Source organism: Amia ocellicauda, chromosome 4 (genome assembly GCF_036373705.1).
Source record: "Amia ocellicauda isolate fAmiCal2 chromosome 4, fAmiCal2.hap1, whole genome shotgun sequence".
Taxonomy (NCBI): Eukaryota; Metazoa; Chordata; class Actinopteri; order Amiiformes; family Amiidae; genus Amia; species Amia ocellicauda.
In genome coordinates this window covers 17846539-17868037 of record NC_089853.1, presented here as the reverse complement: position 1 = coordinate 17868037, position 21499 = coordinate 17846539, and the positions used below count along the sequence as shown (strand labels likewise).

The following is a 21499-nucleotide window of genomic DNA, read 5'->3' as shown; positions in this document are numbered from 1 at the left end:
CTGTTTTGTTTCCCCATGAGGCTCAAACAATGTGTTGGAAGAGTTCTACCCCAGATTATCACTTTTGTCTCAAACACTTCATCTGCAAGCCTAGAGGACACATACCATCATGTTTTCTGTTGGTCAACACCATGTTAAAGCAAAATTAAGGTTTTCCATTTTTATTTTTAAATTCTTAGGGAACTGGGAAAAAAGGTACATTAATATACTTAAACTCCAACTAAAGGATTTTCATTTTCTTAAGTCTTTCAAAAAACATTACACAGGAAGGGGCTTGACACAATCAGTAATCTAAAACTGTCTTGTTAATACACAGGTAATTCCTTAACATTGTAGCAGAGCAAAAAGATTGATGAGAAGCCCAACATTTCAATCATATGTAAATACACAGAGTAAAGCACAATTTTTCCTTCATTGTCTGCAGGAAAAAACTAAAAAATACTACCTGCAAAAAAAAAAAAAAATTTAAACATCAGAGGTTTTTAGTCTCCAACCCCCTGTTTAGAAACAAAAGTGATGTTCACACTTCCCTCCTCCTAATCAAGTCTTTTAATCAGAGACCTTCTGCACTAATCCTCAACTGTGAAACGGAAGCCACTTGGGGAAAACAGGGCGCATCTCATAAAGAAAAGCCCACCTTGTCAACTAGACTAAACATGTGCCGCTATATCAAAAGCAGTATGGTTTCAAAGAATGCTTTATGAGACACACGTTTCTGAAGGCTGGTCTAACTTCAAACACTCATTTGCACCATATTCCTCCCTTCCACACTCCCCAAAATAAACTGTAAAGATAAATACCCACGATCAACTTCGATAGGAATCTACAAACTTGGCTGATTACCAGCTAGTTCTTTTATGTCAAGAATACCAGCATGGGTTTTACTGTACGGAGATGTGAATAGAAATTAAATTAGCCATGGCATTTTCATTATTCGTTGATAAACATGCTGGGTGGGGGGTGGGGAATACTACAGTAGAGGATTTTTTTTTTCTCTTGCTATGAAGATGTGGGATAATATTTAGACAACAGAAAGGCAAAGAGTGTTTCCAAGCACAATTATGGGTTTCAGTATACCCGTGCCGTCTATGAACTGATGTAAACACCAGTACACAAAACACTTGCTTTCAAGGTCTCTAAATGCAGTGCAGAGAACACATGGCCAGCAAAGAAGTCTTTTCAATTACTTTACTTGAAGGAGTTAACTGCAAAAAGTACAAAGCATGCGTGTGTGACTGTGCATGCGTTATACAAATGCATTTCTTAATCTAGATTGATTCATTAACACATTGGTTAAGCTCTTACGGGGCTGAGGAGCGGTAGGGGTGGACCAAGGAACCAATAACCATTAAAAAACAAAAACATTTAAACAAATACTGGGGGTTAAATCTTTCATCTTAATTAACAAAACTGACAGCAGCTACATTTAGATTTGGATTGGACTGTGCTGCCACTCATTTGATGTCCTCAATTAACTTTGTCTGAGGATGCCCGTTTATTCATTTGGCTCTCCGCTAAAGAGTCGAACAGAATTCCTTCACAGTGGAAAGACACGGCTCTCCTGGGGCTGCTATAAATGATCACCTGCACACTGTTTTCAGCTGCTGTATGCAAATCCCAGAAAAGTAGAGACATTTCTTGTGCGAGAAAAGTGCTCCCTTGGCAGATGTCAAGTACATACACAGGTCGGTGGCTTCATTAGCATGCAAGATGGACCCAAGAGAAGGAAATCTTGACCTGTGGGGCAGTTTATGTTTCTTTGTCCAGCGGGGCAGAAAACAAACACAAATGCCATTAAGAGTGAAGGAAGCAACGAAGTGGGAGGAACCTAATGGCTCATCAAAGTACGAAGGCCCAACTCAATCTGTTATTTACAGATACACTTAGCAAGCCTGCCAGAGGTCTTAATGCCACCAAGGAGCTGGGGCGTGAACAGTGAAGCCTGTTCTCAAACGAGTCTTAATAGTTTAACCGCAGTACCCAATTTCACAACACATTCATCTTCATTAATGGCCTTCTGAAAACCTACTTTGAACTCTGTCAAAGAGTATTGATATTTATTTATTCATTTTTACAGAGAAAAAATGCATATCCACTTTTGGTCTGGATTGGTAATTTAATGAGGGAGCACTAAATGGGCATCTGCCCTAAAATCTATTACCCTCCGAGTCCAAATGTCCCAAATACAGAGAAGGAGTTCTCAAAATCTAAAATCTAGTCCTTTAGGGACAAATCATGCATTAGTCATAAGCTATATTTCTGGGAAGGTTGGTTATTAAGTATTAGTAGTTAACTACTCAGGGTGGAAGAAAAAGACAACACCCAAGAAAACTATATGCAACGATGTTGCCCAGGGTAGACAAACTTTGGACTTCCATTTCATTATAGCTTCTCAATTTATGGACTTTGTTGACTCTGAATCTTTGCTTGACCTTGCTGCTGGGGATCACTTCAGTTATTAAGGATGATTTGTTATGCACGAGCTGCAATGGCAGGGGGTGGGAACAGAAGTGCTGCAGCCTCCTACCACCTATTCTAGCCCCCAGAATACATAGGGAGGAAGATAAATGTGAATGGGGCACTGTACCACAGGAGAAAGCAGGGAGAAAGTAAATTTGATGAAAAAAAGAACAAATGTGAATATTTTCTTTTATGTTGTTCGATCTAACTGCATTTGCGAACACCACACCTAAGTGATTGCAAGCACTCAGGGTTTGATATAGCAATAATCATCTATAAATGTAAACGGAGCTCGGGAGGTCTGCAATGTCATGGGATTTCAGGTGGCGAGTTACTTAGAAGGCCATATGGGTCTTTCATTTCATTTGCGTCAGAGGAACGCATATAAAAACAAATTAGACTGAACCAGTGTGGTGCTATGCACTTTTTTAAGCATCTTATACAAACACTGTTAATGAAGTTTTTTCTTGTTCGCTGGATTCCTGTGAAAAATTGTTAAACAGTAACACCCACTCTGCCAAATGAATCACACATCTTAGGTCATGGACAAAGTATGTTAGGGTCTATTTAACATTTACACACACACTCCTGCAACATCAAAAGTAACCTCATAAATATATAAATAAAATAAATGTTTATATACCAAAAAAAACAAGAACACTTCAGGAAAAAGCACTGTAATTACTGTAAAACTAGTAATATAGACAGCTTTAAAGGATCTTTAATCTGAAACTGACCACAAATCCCCATTAAAACTAGAAAACTGCCTTTAAAAGTTACATGTCTCTCATATAACAAAAGTTCGGGGAAAGGCTCTGAAAAGTGCAATGTATTCAGGTTCATTCAAAACTATGCCACTAATAGCAGAGTGTGGGAACAGTCTATTACCCAAAGGACACACAGCACAGACAACAAGTCTATGGAGTCAAGATCTAGTTTCTGCACAACAGCACAAGTTTAATGTACACTTCCGACAGAACTATGCTCCCTATACAGCCCTGCCACTTCCTTAGTGCCTCTGCTCTGTGTTCATGGCTTAACTTTGTGTCTTTTCTCCCTTATTTGGACATACTTAATCATTAAGTGTAGGAGCATCCTTAGAGGATGAACACAAAAAACTCATTAGAAACATACTAGTCTACATACTACAAAAAAAGACTAGGAATTCCGACTGCTTATGGGCATAATAGCGTTGGAAAGATGATTGAAGAGTCATTCAAAGCAAAATTCAAACTAAATAATGTATGCCTTCCAGTGGACTCTTGAAAGAGAATTTGGAACATGAAGGCCTGGAATACAGGACAGGGTTCTGAGGAATTGTATCAGTATCCAGTTTTAAAAGACATAATACATGAGCAATACACATTCATCTTCAGGATCCAGTCTAAAACTATACTGCCAAAGCACGATTAAACAACTGCAAGCTGTAGTCTGGGAATGTTGCTCGTCCAAGCTGTATTGCATGCTGCCAAGGATCGATCAAGGCAAAAAGACAAAGGAGGACAATGGAAAGCAGCAAGACTGATTCATCGTCAGATTTATGGCTTCTCAGATCCTTCAACCTGGCACTATCTTTTGGAAGGTGATTTAAAAGAAGAGGGAAAATGAGTTTTACAAAAGGCTCAGTCTATTCCTTACATAATAAACAGGTTTGTCTACAAGGCATACATCAACATGTTATCTCATTTCAACAGCTGCTCCAAATTGTATGAACCCTAACTTCTCATCGAGCTCTTGTCCTTCAAAATGCAGTTGAGCGAATATGCAGGAATACATAAGACCACAGTTGCCCTGTTCTCTGACACATGTAGTGAAGCAAAACAGGAATACAGGCTCCAGCTTTGACCCCAGCATAAGGTCCATCAGCCTTTGTGGTCTACAAAGGAAACCCTCAGTGTCAAATATCTGTAAAGGCCCAATATAGCCTTGAAGGCACACCTTTTGGTCATTAGGTGTGAGATCCTATTTATCTTAGAAACTCCCACACAGTGAAAAAGGCTTTCATCACTGGAATATAGCCATGCAATGATGAGCACTAAGTGACTATTAAAATTTAATTATTTGAACTGGAAGGACCACACCATCACCTACACAATCTAATGTTTCTTCACAATGATTTGTTAAGGGAAACAGATCATTCCTTTTCCCTGCAAGTATGTCAATCTTTCAACTATAGGTGGGATAAATAATGTAATCGATTATTTGAATATGACAGAAAAGCAACTTTTAAGGGTAAGATTATTAAATGACAAAAAAAAAATCCATTAATTGATCTAATTTATTTGAATCAAGTATTGTAAAGTCATCCAGCACATCCCTTTTTTAAAGCAGTTCGCAACTTAGCATTATTCAAACTCATTTCATACAATCAAACCCTGATGTCTGCAAGAGATGAGTGAAAATGTAAAAGTAAGAGGTCCTGTTATTTTGCTTGGCATAGAAACATAGAAAGTATGTTTTCAAATCTACTGTCCTACAGCTCACTCTTGCATGCCACAGGACAGGTCTTAAATTTGAACACAAGCTCTGAGACAACAAATACCTTTGGGGAACAAATGCATCACCCGAGAGCAGATATTAAAGTATTTATACCCCCAAAACATAACTGTTATTATACTGGGGGCCAAGAAGCAGGTAAATTATCCACTGAACAAAAAAAGGTAAAAAAAAAAATGCTGCTCCCTATTTTACTGCTTTAAAAATCATGTAATTAGGATTTCACAACTACTTATAACTATTGACAACTCTGATACTTCATCAGGAAATTGTGTGACGAGGGGGTTTGGGATGAAACTAAAAAAGAAAAAAAAAATGTCCATAAAACACAAAGTTCAGCTTTCTTGTAGAAACAGGTGACCAAATCATGAAAGTGTGACTCATCATTCAAAGTTTGACAAGCATTATTCACATGCAGTTTCAAACCTATTGATGCAACTATTATGGTCTCACTTTCAGGGAATGGCAGGAGAACAGTGAAACAAGGAAAGCAGAGGTTTCATGGAGCATTAAGGTAGCTGTATACCTATTAAAGGGCTGGCATTTTGTTTTTATTGTAAATGTTTCCTTGAAAATGCAAATGTCTCCTGAAATGGATTGGAATAAAATTCTTAAAAGTACCAGCAACAGTGGCCAACACACAGCCAGCATCCCTAGAGGAAACCACACGTTCCAAGTTATGAACCTCTGACTCATCTTGCAAGAGGCAGTCTTTAATTTCGTACCAGAGTCTTCCATCGTTATACCACCAGGTCTGGGAAAGTCAATTATATTGGCAGGAAGTGGGGTTGGCATTATAAAAGGGGTGATCTAGAGAGAAATACAGCTGTACAAATCTGCTTTTGGAAAACCTGGTGATAAGTGAGGGTGATATTATAAAGGGTGTTAGGATGGACAACTTTAGGACTATAACCTAAGAGGAAAGGGCAGGTTACCCGTGAGCTGGATCCAAAGCAATGGCCCTGGGCTGGTCCAGATCCTGCCAGAAAAGGACTTTCCGCGAAGTGCCGTTGAGGTTAGCCACCTCAATGCGGTTGGTCTCCGAGTCAGTCCAGTACAGTTTTTTCCCCAGCCAGTCGCAGGCCAGGCCGTCCGGTGAGTCCAACCCGGAGACGATCACATTCTGCACATTGCCCGACTGGTTGTAGACAGTCTGCTTGATGGCCTCCTCGCTGACGTCCGTCCAGAAGATCAGGCCCTCGGAGAACAGGAAGTCCACCGCAGCTGCGTCCTCTAGGCCGCTCACCACCACAGCGGACTCGGGCTTGCCCACCCCTGCATCCACAAGCCTCACATCCCGTCTGTTCGCAAACAGCAGCAGAGGTGACCCTGAGGAAAAGAGGGAAGGTGGGGGGGGGGGGGATATAGAAGGTCAGGGAAGAAAACTAATTTTCAATCTATGTATTTTTCTAACCTTGTCCACATGGTGAGTCACCTTGCTGAAAACAAGCCAGACATTCCATTGCCTTGGAAATGGTTGTCTTTTCATCAGTCCTGCCAGACTGATTTTGTTTTTAGGGCCCCTACGCGCCTTCAGGACATTCATTTCCATGATAGACTTTACTGTCAATGAATAGATGTTGCTCCTCACAACCCCAGAATGTTTCTCCATAATTATTAAACTCAGTGTAGACATACAGTACCTGCTGCTCCCCTTTTATAAGTTTACCATGGTAAACCACAGCACAGATTAGGAAAGCAAAGAGTCATGGTCAAGCTTGGAGAGAGACATTTTGTTCCGATTCTACAGATTTCAAACCACAATGTACACAGTTTTTTTTTTTTTCAATCGGCAAAAGTAAACAAACAAACAAATAAATAAATAAATAAATATGGAAGCCATAGTTACTTAAACACCATTCTTTGTTGCTGCTTTTCTCGTTTTGCAAGCAAAAGACTGAAGGAATACATTTTTTGTATATATATATTTATATAATCATTTGCTCTAGTTCATCATGATGGCAAAAGTAAATCTGCAGTTGCTGAAATACCGCAAATGTTACGTTTCTCAGATCAGTGACATTGTGTTCAGGCGAGTGGGGACTTCTTGCTGGGCTGATGCAATGTAGAGAAGCTACTTCAGGCACAAAGCTGTGACCATGACTGCGGTGAGGAAGCTGTGGTTTCCGTACTGCTTGGGTGCTATACAGTGGTGTACCAGCATACCAGTTAACTATGGACCATGACATTCTCTGCAAGGAGTTCTCTTTCCATCTGCTGTGATTCACTTCCCATTTCTTATTCGAGGTAAGGAGAAATAAAGGAGTTCTGTATAGGCAGGCATTTCCACAGTGCCATTGCTATTGGTTGCTTTTAAAATTGGTCAACTTTCTCCCCCAGAAAGTTACAAAAAACAGACAAAGCCTTAAAAAAATAAAATAATCCGTATGCTTTTTTTTTTTTGCATCACCCACACAAACCAGGAACACATCTGCACATTATGTGACACTGATATTCAACAAAACAACAAAATGGATACATCAGACTATGAAGAAAGCAACAGCAACTTCCCTGCATTCCTCAAAGCATTTGATTGTTTTCTTGGGGTGTCTGAACATTATATCAGTACTTCCTGCTATCAGCTCAAAGTTATGTACAACTTGAAGCCCTGAGCACATTTCTGTGCACACCCGACAATACTTACGCAGAGCATTTCCTATCTTTAGAAAGCTGAATCCAAATAAACCACAATTTACAGCTTTTCTTCACCCCACAGAAAGACGGCCGGTAGTCACTCGAGCTTACTATGAAAGAGCCCGGGGTGGGAGAGCCGAGAGTAACAAATAGATTCCAAACATCAAACACCCTCTCCCCCAGCCCCTGCCCCCCCCTCTATCTGCTTTTGGAGGATATATACAGAAAAGGGCTCTCTACTTCAATACATCTACAAGTACATGTTAAAAGGTTTATTCTAAAAGTGATGGAGGCTCAGCGTGTTCACAACCACAACTATCCCACCTACGCAAACAGAAGTGTCTGTAGCAGTGTTCCTACACACCCTTCTTTGTGAGAATGAGGAAAGAGCGCTCTGAATAGACAGCCGAACAACAAAACGCCACAGGGAATCAGACGGCAGGGCATGGAGGTGCACTTTACTGGCGGCCTCCAGATTTCAAACGTCAGCAAGCCGACAATGACACAGAAGTATTGGGAGTGTTTAGTATGGGCTGCGCTGTGCTAATCTGCAGCCTCTCTCTATTTTCTGTATTTAAGATTACTGCAGACAGCTCCTTTAATACTTAACCCAAACCCAAGTAATTATGACAGCTGTGTTTTACATGTAACACAATGGGTTCTTCTCATATCTAGAACATCATATCAAGGAAATATTTAGAAAGGATGTCCGAAATCAGGAATTGAAAATCACATCATCTCGGTCTGAGAGAGAAACAGCAGTTTAAATCTGAAGATACAGCTCTGGATTATTTTCTCTGCAAATCTGTTAACATATTAAACACTCAATGCTAGCAAATAGGGGGGGAAACTAAACAAATAGCAATGCAAGAACTTTATTTCAAATGATGTGTAAACACAGATTTAGCGTTCAGGTTGAATGAAGTAAGTGCTTTATAAACACACACCCAAATACCTGTGTTAGTCTTTGGATGAACTTCACAGGGGGAGAGCAACTTGAAAGTCAGACAAAAGTAAGACCAGCGGGTGTTCTTCATACACAGGGGCTTAGAGGAACAGAGCTCAGGGCAAGCTGCAGTGAGGTTTAGTCCTTCTAAGAGACTTCTTCCATTTTAAAACAATGTTGCCTAAATTGAAATCTAACAATACTTTGAGGCAGATTAAAACATCTAGCTCTCCTTTTCTTAAGCCAGTAGAAAAATAAAAGTGGTAGATTTTTTTACACAGTCATTTCATACATATCATCGATTCATCATTAACTTCTTTAAGATTTTCCTTTTTGTTTTCAAAGGACAAGGGAACATTTAGGTTTGTCTTTTAAACAAAGACCTTGCTTACCTCAGAAACAGTAATGATTTGATTAGGATATCGGTTTACACCATCGGAAAATTCAATGGAGGTGCATGGAATAAATTACGAAGTACAGTTTAAGGTTTATTATGAAAGCTGCCAGACACCTCGACAAATGTTGTTTAGCAGTTGGCTAAAGAAGGTAACACCCATGCGGACTGCAGGAAGGTGTTGCTCATAGCCAGCCAAATGCCATTTCTGAAGTTCTCATTTACAGCGTCAGGGCAATCAGCGGGGTTAATACAACAGGGTGCGGGGGAACACAAAGTAAAAGTCTGCTCCTCAACAGCTGGGATTTTATGAGAACATTGAATTGTACCAATGCAGAACTTCTCGGCAACAGCGGGAATTACGCTCCAGACCTTCTTGTCTGGAACTTCTTGTTCTTTCTGTAAAATATAAGCTAAAACTCAAGGCTTTTATTTCAGCATTGAAGTGGCACTGCATTTGTTGTATATGTTAAAGGTTTACATGGACTCAAATAAAAAAATATATATAATTAAATTTAATTCATTTTACAAATCTGTCTTCAGGTCATAATCTATAACTGGAAAGAAAAATGTGCCTGTTATACAGAGTCAAATTCTTATTTTAATAGAGCTGCTTATGTCGGCACTACCTCCCATTATATATTTGGTACCTTCTACGACATGTAAGATTGGGTCTTGCCACCAAGTACTACCTCAGAACAGTAGCTCAGGATGAGGCGCTAAACCAGAGGGACCAGCCAGAAAAGAAAGGTTTTTAAATCATCTTCCCCCACTTCCCTAGCCCTCTCAATGATCAATTAAAGTTTCTTATTTCTCCCCCGTCCTTTCTTCATTATTCTTTGCGGGAGGGTGCAATTCAGGGCGAATAAAGACACTTGAGTCCTAAACGATTTGAAAGCAATGGCTGAAAAAAAGGGCCTAAAACAGCAGTACATACCAGAGTGGTGAGAGCATCCCATAAAGGAATTGAGCTCTTATTTTGAGGGAAGATACATATGGCCCCCACCTGTGGGCTATTCAGTACAGATACCAGATGCCCTGGCTGCAGCGTGCTATCTGGGACACGGCAAAATCCCCTCGTTTCCTCAGAAAGGACACAAGGTAAAGAAACCTGAGGTTTTCCAGCCATATTATTCCTTTGTTCTTTTTTCCTTGCATGCTTCAGTTGATCTCTTGAAAGAGGAATGATACTTTTGCCTTAACATGTCTCTCTCTCACTCGCTCTCTCTCAAATTCTAATTGAGCTTTATTGGCATGACCTCTTTCTTTGGTATTGTCAAAGCATGTAAGATACAGACAATACATTAAAAAACATCAAGAAAATACATATTGATAGATGAATAAAATATATAAATGAAACATTCAAAATAAATGAAAAAAGTCAAACTGTATGCAAGACTTTTGTTTTAGGAATGATGTTTTGTTGGGTGGGGGGGAGAAGAAAGAAGGGAAAATAAATGATTTCTGAAGCTGCACAATTCTATAAACCCAGATTATGGTTACTGTTATTGATATTATTAAATACTTGACTATTAAAAGCTCTGGTGCTGTTTAAGTCCCGCAGTGCTAGCTCATATCTGTCCGATGACCCCTCTTGCTGCCCAGTAGGGTGAGCTCAGATGACCTTTTGAACTGCTGGCCTATGCTAGCTTTTCCAGGATTCCCCAACACACCAGAGCACCTGGATCCGCTGTACTCTGCCATTGTGTGCAGGGAGCACAAAGAAACAGCTGATGAGTCTGTGCATGTCACCGGGATCAACAATCGGCACACGGCAGGGAGGGGCGGGGGTGGGGTAGGCTGGGGGCACAGGAAGTGACTAGATGACTGGAAAGGCAGCCTTTGCAAATAAGGTTATCTTCATGCAGTTTGAGTAGGTATGATTGTTTGGGTTTGTTTTTTAATCTACAACCCCCCCCTCACATTTTTTCTATTTTCTCCCCCTAAGCCTTATCCTTTCTTCTTTTGTAGTGCGTGGTGTCTGGGTATATTTAGAAAGAAAGGTGTGCAGGGAAACCTTCCTTAGAACACCTCCATCACATTTACCTTACTTCCTTCCTCAGCCTTGAGAAATAAAATCCTGTTTTCCACACAGCACCCCCCGAGAAGAAGAGCTTTGAAAGTGTTTGGTACTTTGTAAAACAAAATCCCTATACCAGCATTTGTTTTCTTAATAAAGCAGCTCAAGTTCGAGCTGCAATAAAGGGCAGGTGATAACTTTCCTGTCAGTATACAGGGCAGGTAAGTGATCTGAAGGTTTGGAGCTTTTTCTATGCATGTGAAAGAAAAAGAAAAACATGTTTTTCAAATGTAGCATTTATTTATTTTCTTAGTGCAGTGTCACACTTCATTTAACCAGGGCTCACCCACTCCGGCTCCAACGCTATTTAAAGAAAAAAAAAAAAAGGAAAGCGAACATTCTCCACAAAACTGAAGTCAATAAATTAATAATAATAAGGTCTGAATGTTCTGTAACTTATGTAGAATTTCAGATTTTATCCACCACTCCAGTGATTTGATCTACATTACTTCATTAAAAAGCACATTATATAGAGTCTGTTCTAGTCATTTCTAATAAATGCATGAGTAATTTTTTTTTAAGCCTCACACTGAGGTTTAACAAGCCATACACAATCCTAAACTTTGCTCGTGGAATTTATATGTGCAGGAAAATGTAACAGAATTCAATGATTCAATCAGCATTTATGTTTAATGTGTTGCTCGACCCTGCGTGAAATAAACCAACCTAACAACCCTTCATCTGTACAAATCTTATCTGGTTTATAATTATTTGTTAGAGGACAAGATAAACATGACCATGACTGAAGACCAAAGGACTCAGAATTACCCAATGGATAATAGATATAATCACACCAAGAACCACAGGATGCAAGTTGACCCAAGACTTTCTGCCTTTCAAGTTTTCAGTTAACTGAATTAAACAAAAAATACATAGCTTTTGGATATTTGTTTTTCACACAAACAGTTAATTTAAGCTATAGTTTTAACTTTGCCACCACATACTGTAACTTTGGGGCCGAGACTTGTTGCTGTAAGTGAGCAGTGTTCACGGACTTCAGAACACTGGGTTTAAAAAAAAAATAGTTTAAAGGGTAGATCCTACTGGGTTTATCAACACAAACAGACAAAATGTAATGATCTGCTGATGAGCCAGCTGTGCATTACAGTGGTGCATCAATGTAAACTGAATTGTACAACTTGGTTCAAAATTATTTTAAAAGATGGGCTAATACTTTTAAAGTATCATTTGTGATTTACTTTCATAGTAATTTAGTACTCAATAAAAACACCAACTCGATTACAAAATCCCACTAGACAACTGTGTGTTAACTTTCTCATTTGTTGTATGCGACAGCTTGTAACTCTGCCAGATTGGAGAAGTCTGGAGAGAAAAAAGATCCAAGATTTGTTTTTGAATTTTAAGAAAGCTACATCTATCTATCTGGTCCAGGTGCATTTTTTCCCTTAAATTCTATACATAAAACCACTGGAGCTCTCCCACCCACTGCATGACACACACCACAGCTGATCCAGCAAAACCGTGTGTCCACTGACTGCAAACAACACAGGAAATGCGAGTTTCATAGCCCTCAGGCTGTTTATATGAGTTATCAAATATACAAATATTGAAGAAAGACGTCAAACAGCAATAGCTGGTACAACACAGTTAACACACTACCTTCTAAAGACTGCATTCTAATTCCCATTCCTGATCGTGAGTTTACAAGAACACCATTAGCCATTATTGAAAAAGCTCAGAGTGCCTCGTAATGTGCCAAGTTGCAGCTCCGAACTAAAACTACAACCATCTTGAATTATTAGAGAGCTTTGTAAAATTACAAGAGCAAGGAAAATGAATCACACTGCAGCACCACAAGTGTTATATAAACAATGCACTATGTAACCTTTACAGAGTGGTTTATGTGAAATACATCTACATAACTGTGCTGCACTACTTGATGAGCATTCCTACATGCTTCAGTGGGTTTGCAATGGATTCAGTAAGTCTGTATACCTTATTAGAATTTCTGCCTATTATGAAGTAAAAGTTCCTAGCATAACATCTGCAATCGGCATTTCAAAGCTCAAGCATTTTTTACAACAAGGACAAAAAAGCAACGCTGAAGCAAATTTCAAAAAAAATTATTTAGATGTTGCATTATTGCAGAACATTTTTTTGTATTATTATTATTGAAAATGTTCTGCGCGTATAACTGCTAATAACCAGATAAAACTATTATAGAATGACAGGAGAGCACACTTTAGTGGAATCCTAACAAAAAATGTAATGATAAATAAAATAAATACAAATTAAAGTCAGTGATGAACAATAAATAAATAAATAAATAAATAAATAAATGATCAAAATAAGTGCTGCCTGATGAAATTCAGGACCAAAAACAGTCACTGAAAAGCCTCCAACAATGCAGTGACGAGCTTTGTGTATCCAAACTAAAGCCTTTTGCAACTCGGCCATTCAAATGTCAATACCCACAGATAATCAAGCAGTTCAATGCCCACATTTACATAATGGGAACTGGACTGACTGCTCACAAATGCTTCGGTGAGCTTCCGCTGAGTTTTGCAGTATTGGGGAGAAGGCACAGGGCAGCACTCCGAGATGTCATAGGTTTCTCCCTCCCTCTGCCTCCATTTCATTTAATTTCATTTCTGTCTTTGACTGCTTTTTGTCAATTACAGATCACATTTAATAAATGCCAAAGTAGTCCGATGTGAAATGCACTGAACATTGACCAACGGCTCAAAGATATACCCCCTGACTTTTTATTTGCCTTTGAATTACTTAGACAAGGTGCAGGGGGCAAGACTCATCTTTAGTACACTGGTAACATCCTGTCCTGTGTTTAGTTCTGTTATGCAACTTGTGTAAAACCCAGTAAAACAAATATCAGATGTATTCTCCATTATTATTGCCTCTTAGTTAATATGTTACCATTCGTACAATGAGAAGCATCACATCAGCCCTCTTCCCTTCCATCACATACTTCAGATGAAGGCATCAAGACATTGCAGAGCGCCTGCCTTTAAATATCGACAGGGCTGTTTCATGGCCCCAGGATGTTATAGTAGGCAAGCCACACGACTGATGTGGTGCTATGATAAAGCACTGTGCCTGTGCGTGTGTGCGTCTGTGACATGCCCAAACCTGACTGTTAATTAAGAGCACTTAGCAGAGATTTACACAAAAGCCTTGGTGATCTATGTTGCTTTTTGGGGAAACAATGGGCAAAGCACTGCTGTAATCTACTAATGGATTGAGGCTCATTTTCTGATTTGTAGCACTGCTCCTGTACTGTTGCCCAATGATACAAATTATGGAGCATTTACTACACCACTCCACTGCTCCGGGCGTATGTGTTTGTTTTGTTTTTTCTTTAAATCTAAGAATTTAATTTGTAATTTCTTACACACCTGCAATTAACAGAGTGCAAATTCCTACATGTAAACCAGATAACCGAACAAATTAGCAGGGCACATGGGGACAAAAGCCTCCAAGTAATTATGTGGTGAAAATAATAATCACACTTTTGTTTTTTTACGGAAAAGACATGCTCCAAATTGTGAAGAAAGAAATCTTTGATTTGATAAATATTTCACTTAAGGGGGAAATATTTCAGTAGAAAAATATTTAAAGGCTATAGAGACAATATTTTTTGTTTATTATGCAATGAAATACATACAATCTATAACAGTATGAACTACATTTTGAAAATTAAAACTCACTTCAGTTGTTTCCCAAAGGATATTAAACCGCAGCTTGAGGTATATGCAGTAACTTTTTTTTATTTTAACGTAATAGTTCAGAAAGAAAACTAGACTTGAGAAGCTAATCAGTCAATATAACCCTTTATATTCATCAAAAAGCAAACCCTCTAAATAATTTACATGGGAGAAAAGTAACGTACATAAATCATAATTCATGTTGTTTCATTGTAGTAATTTTGTAAAAAAGTGCTGATGCCTTTACAGATAACTCTGTGGTTAAATGACTGTAATGTAACTAATTGTGCTGCCTTTATAAGGTGTGGTACACATTCAGGTGACTTTTTTAAGCTTGAATTTATAGATTATATTTCCAACATGTAACTAAGTAAAAGCTGATTTGAATTTGCTTCCTATATACTGCCCCATTAATAAAAATCATGGAAGAGAAGTGATAAAATATATATTAAAGATTTGTGAGTTACAATATACAATGCACGTAACAAACATTTTAACAAGAAACAAACTTTAATTTTTAACACATAGCTACTGTAGGAGAATAACATCTAAAATAAGCATCTATAGTGGAAGATAATTGTTTGTCTAGAGTAATTGGTAGACTGATTTTACATATTTTGCACAACTAACATTAGAGATTTATACAGAGATGTATTCATGAACTGCAACCAATTTATGCAAGTTCCACAATTCTCTAATAAATGAGTTAAATCAACATAATTTGGTTGTATTGTTGTAATTTGAAATGTATGTTCTACATGAAAAAAAAAGTTTAAAAGTTTAAAAACTTGTAGTAATTTAAACACGCACTTTGCTCTTAATGTCATACATCAGCATTCCATGAGCAAAAGTGAACTTTAGCATTGAGTTTAGCAAACGGTTATCAGCAGCAATCTTTTGCAGTGTGCCAGGAATTTGTTTTGAAAGCCTAGTTCAAGACAAACAAGAAAATAACCCAATGCTAGTGCAGTGAACATAATTGACAAAGCATTAAAAAATGTTAAAGGAATGTAATTGAAACAGTCAATAGCCCACAGTGACATTGTGCTGACACTGATAATCTAGCAAAAACTGTAGCTGTTGAATGTAGAGGTTTTTGAGGGTAGAGTTCATCATTATTGAGAAATCTTATGAAACACAATTGACTTGTTTTTACTGAAAATGAAACCTTTTCTTGACAGAGAGCAAAACAAATCCCCATTTTCTAAAATAATTAGTAAATGTTTTGATGTATAAATCTAGAGGATACATGCATGGAAACATTGATCTAAATCTATTATTTTGGTATTAAAAAACAGTGCTCAAGTTTCTATGTCATCTTCCTAAAGTCATCCTGATAGTGAGAGAGAAACTCATTTTCAAAACAAGGAAAACTAGAAGAAATATGGTTAAAAAGATACTGTACACCTGGCAAGAACCATTCATTTTGTATATATATATATATATATATATATATATATAATTATGGTACACAAATGTGTTCTCGAACATGAAACCATAATTTACTTAAAGGTTTTTATCCCCCACCACAAATCAGTAGATCTTTTAGTTTTTTTTCAGTCCAAACCCTCATTTCAAATCCCTATTTCATAATACTCCAGGTGTCATCTTACAGCAGCATGAACACGTCTTGTTATGTCCCTTTGTAAAGCTTAAACCAACTGAAACCCCCTATTGTCACACAACTCTGTCTTTATTTTCATGTGGAAATAAATAAATGCACTTGAATGGCGCTGACTTAACAACAGAGTATCTTATCTTAATGTCAATATACATAAGCAGCACTGCAGACATCATTCACCAGTTTCCTTATTACAATAATCTGTAGGTGATATTATTAGTAATAATAATCATAATAATAATCATAGCAACAACAAATAAATGTTTCTGCTGTACGCAAGTATGTTGAAGTAAAGGTATGTGGTTTTCTGCCCAAGAGGAGTTAAGACTTACAAAGTCAGGTTTGTTTGTTTGTTTGTTTGGCGTTTATTTATTCACACATCTTATTCATTAGTAACCATGTGGAATATCTGTTCATGTCATGATTAAGTTCATGATTAATGGAAAGGAAAAGACAGGGATACAATAGTTTATTTATTCGCCCGTTTTGCTGAATGGTTTGCATCTTAAGTGTTAAATTAAATCGTGTTAAATCAATCTATTTGCTGTTGTTCATATAACACGTATAGCCTTGGGCATTGTGTTGTAATTATTTGATTAAGTTTTCAATTAAATATCAATACACGTACAGGTCGATTCAAAAGTGTTTATTTTATTTTTTTAATAACGATTAAGGACATTTTCTTAAAGGGGAGACACGCTATCAACGTCTGCACGACACTTCTCAATTATTTGCCATTTGCCAAATCAACATAGACAAGTTTTAAAACCGAAAGCACTTCGGACTCTTTCGTTTGGGGTTTTTGACTTTTTTTCGAGCAGTTTTCGGGCAGATGTTTTGGCATGCTTAAATCTAAGAAATGATTGAAACATTGGGTTTATTTAATGCTATTCCTATTTCTACTACTGCTGCTGCTGCTAAGATAATAATACACTTAATAATTGTATATTTCCATGGACAAAGGCGCCCAGAAACACGAAGAGGGGAGATCGCGGGTGTTTTTTTTCCGCAGCAGATGTTTCTCAGTCAGTCAAGGTCCTAATCTTCCCGGGACACCCGACACCGAGCGGTCAGCAGCGCTGCGCCCAGGCCTCGCAGAAGGACGGGGGGAGCAGCAGCCTAGGGTCCGCCGGTGTGCAGTGCATCGTGGAAATCACGGCTGTGACTTCATACAGCTTTTCAAAACCGATTAGCCTTCCACGTCGAGAGAACAGAAACACCGATCCTCTAGCAATGCGATCAACGCAAGCCGTCCTGCTCAGAGACTGTAGACTCCTTCACCACTTTCCCTGTAGTTGCGGCTCGCCAGGCATCGGCGCTCGCAAATGTCCCGCACCGGGAGCGCATCCATATAACCAACACCTTTCCATTGCAAAGATCTCACACACTGCCTCTTATGAAGATACACCCCGATCTGTGTGAATCCGGGGGCCATACTGGTCTCTTACACTCCCAGCAACAATGTTCTCACTTGACCAGCTTCGGGAGCGTAACAAAAAAAAGTATTCAACTTACCATGAACTACCAGGACCAGGCTGTAAAGCAGGATTTCGACAAGTATAGCCTCCATTGCAAGTGCTCGCAGCGCCATCCGTGCTTACTCCGGCTCCATACTTCAGCCAACTTGCGCCGAGAGAAACTTTGTACCCGAAACAGTGGCTCGGCTGTTACTTTGTTTCCAGCGCCGCTCACAGCACAGGGACTGACAGCGGAAACCGAGTGACGTCACGGGCTCACTCGGCTGCCTCCGAGCGCAGAACCCGAGTGACGTCACGGGCAGAAGCGCTGCTGGGGACCACTTTCCCCAGTCTGTTCATATTCGCGGCAGCCTAAACACATTATACGTTTTAACCGCAAGTAGCCTTTTGTTCTTCGTTGTGCGTAGCTGTAGTCATTTTCATTTCCCGTCCTGCTCCGTGAAAAAGTTATTCTCCCGAAGCTGTAACTAAATACATTGATTAAAACAGTTATGTTTAATGTCGCAAATGCACCTAAAAATACCATACGTAATATCATCTCGCGTTATTATTTTTTTTAAGGACAAATATCCATTTATTTATTAATTGAATGAAACTGTAAGCCGTATAGTAGTAATAACTGACAAGGAAACATGTGCATGGACACATTAAGATCAGACATTTTATTGGACCTCCAGTGTTTGTGAATATTAGTATTACGCAGGATATTAATGGAAGGATCCTACGTGTTATTCCTGGGTTTAATTTGCAGTTCAATTATACGTTTAAAATAAATTGCGTTGTGATAGTGACCCTTTTTATCTTAAATACAATGTAGTTGTAAAAATAGAATTATATATTTTTGGAACATAGTTATGTAAATAGCATGCTTTGGAAGTCTCTGGAGTCACATGAAGTTAATAATAATAAATAAACACACACACATATATATATATATATATATATAGAGAGAGAGAGAGAGAGAGAGAGAGAGAGAGAGAGAGAGAGACACACACTAGATGACCTTTAGTACATTCTTCTCTTCAGTCTTTTATTAAATGCTAAGAATACATGCAGGTAGCTGAACCCTTATATGCATGTCTCTTTGTTGAGTTTCCTGGATTAAACAGCCTCCAGTTCTTTGTTGCTTTAAATCTTTTGTTCGTGCAGAAAGGCATTGTATAGCCACCCACCTATAACCCCCGGGTACTGTACTTGTATTTACTCCTAGTTAATGTGATTATATTACATGGCATGGTACCCTCATAAACAATAAATGAGGAAAAGTATAGTTTAAAAAAGATCATGATTGATACCTTGTAACGACCAAGGTAAGCTACTGAACATGCTAAGAATACAGTATAAGGCTGGGTGAGTGAAACTACTAAATATCATCTTAAATGTTAAAGTGTGTATATGTATATGTTTTATGTTTGAATTTCCCATCAATTACCATCTGACAATATCTTGGTATCAAAAAGGAATATGATCCTAATCCCTTTCATTGGATACTTTATTTTGGTGTATGTATATGTATTGTCTAAAATAACATTTAAGCAACTGAAACCTTCAAAGAAGCATAAAAGTGCGTTTGTTTTCAAACATTCCATCTTTTCATTACATTTGAAGTTCTTCAGTGAATGTTCCACCAGAAAACTCAGGTTTGATTTAGTGATATGATATATTATTCAAATAAGTGGAACTAACAGCACTGTCTGATGAATTTCAAAAGGGAAAAAAATGGAGTACAGTTATTTCCAAGCCACTCAGAATGAAATTAGATGCTCTATGTCCTGAAAGACTTTAATTATATTTCAAGAAATATTTTTCAAGAAATGAAAAGCCATAATCTGTATTCACAATCCATTAGTGTGAAGTATACTGTCAATGAAGTCTTATGTCAGTCTATAGAATTTATTTTAATTTCCATATGAATCAGTGGCCAGCGGAAAGCACAGCTTTAGCTCACATTTGGGCTATTACACCATTTCTCCTTGTTATTTTATATCCTGTGTTTGGATTAGTCATACAATCTTTTCAGTCCAATGATTACTAACTCTTTCTTCTTATTAACATAAATAGGTGCTTTGGCATTGAAGCTTATATTACTGTACACAGAGAGCAATACCTATCAGACAGTGTTAGACTAATGCTTCTACACAGATAGCTGGGCACTGGGGTAGGTCTGTATTGTATTTATTAGGTGTTTGTTTCTTGAAGTACATGTCTTGTGGGCAGTATAACACAGTGTTGTTGAAGGTTTTATTTCCATTGTAAATGTGAGCTTTCTTTTGGGACATGTAACCTTATTTGTCATCATAGCCTGTTTGTACTTCTGTTTGCGTTACTTATCTTTACTTAACAAACACAGACAGCTACTGCATATATTTACAAACAAACAAACAGAATAACTATCTGGTTTAAATACAAACCTGGAATTTAAAGTGACTGGGTACTGGAGTATAGAACAGACAGTCAGTCTATTTCTTGGGTCCCTAGCTGGTGGTGATCATAATTATTAATGGACACCAAACAAGCACGATGGGTCGGAGGCCTCCTCTCGTTTGTAAACTTTGTAATGTTTTTAATTTCTCTAATTAAATATGCAAATAAACCCTGCCGAATGTGAGCCTCCAGGATTTCATAAATCAAGAAGTAATTGAAGACATAAAGTCTCGGTCTCGGTCTCGGTTATTCCACAATGTTGCCGTGATTCCCAATTCTATTCTATGTACCCAAATATGGACCTCTTTTTTGGGGGAAAGGTGTAAAAGAGTGATCTGACATCTTTATTTAAAAGTGTAGGTGACTCAGTTTATCCAAAGCCTGTTTATTTACTGATCAACTCTGATAACTTGCAGGAAGACCAGATTTTATAACCTGTCAGATGAATGGGTTGTGCCACTTGAGGCTAACAAACCTGCTCTGGCAGAAAGTGCTAAGGGATCATCATTCACAATGCCTCCAGAAGTTCAATCTTCTCACTCTCCTTCTTCTAAACCACATGTATTCAAGTTGTTTTCTGAAATGGACATTCTTTAAGTGAGAGCAAGACATGTAATGCTCTCTTGGCTGGTGCTGAAAAGAAGCATTGGCTTTCAACTCAAGCAACAACAGACTCACTCGCAAAACTAAAATGTGCATAGGCATTGGTCAACTTTGGGGCTTGACCAAAATAGAGCTTGTGTTGGTGGAAAATGTTTGTCTGGTTGAGCGAGCCCATTGCTGCCACTAGCTCACTAATAGTACATGTCTTGATCAGAAGGTGTCAAGTAAATGGGCCCGAGTTCCACAGCATACTGAAGAGGAAAAACAAACAGTGTAATGAAACCTGCCTTGATGGTCACCTGCATGAAGCAGCCCTCCAGCCCTTTCTTTGATCTGGCACACTTTATCTTCTCAAAGATCTGCCTTCCTGTGGCTTTCTGTTGCTTATAAATATTGGGTTTACAGTAATACACACTGGTCCCATTGTAATCAATACTCCTCACTCTGTAACGAAGAACATCTGGGACGGACGCACTCCCAACAAAGGCCCTGCCCATTCGTGGAGTACAACAGCATGCCGCGGAAAAAGAAAAAACTCCACATTTATCCCTGCAAACTCATAAGGCCAGATATTACAGTCGCAAATCCCTGAAGGCTCGGATTTCCTTTTTCTCTGGAGAGCCACCCGTTTGCTCTACAGCTTCTCCCAGGCAGCTACACCTCCCTCCCCCCTCCTCTAC

The 21499-nt window shown here is 38.5% G+C and overlaps 1 protein-coding gene across 1 annotated transcript in view; it reads right to left on the bottom strand.

The window, feature by feature from the left end:
- Positions 1-18002, bottom strand: part of lrp5 (low density lipoprotein receptor-related protein 5) — a 65157-nt gene extending 47155 nt beyond the window's left edge. Inside the window, exons 1-2 of the mRNA XM_066701161.1 lie at positions 17830-18002; positions 5892-6285 (exon numbers count right to left, since the gene is read on the bottom strand). Coding sequence (XP_066557258.1) covers positions 5892-6285; positions 17830-17905 — 470 coding nt within the window. The 5' untranslated portion in view covers positions 17906-18002. The remainder of the gene's footprint in view (positions 1-5891; positions 6286-17829) is intronic.
- Positions 18003-21499: the final 3497 nt, after the last annotated feature.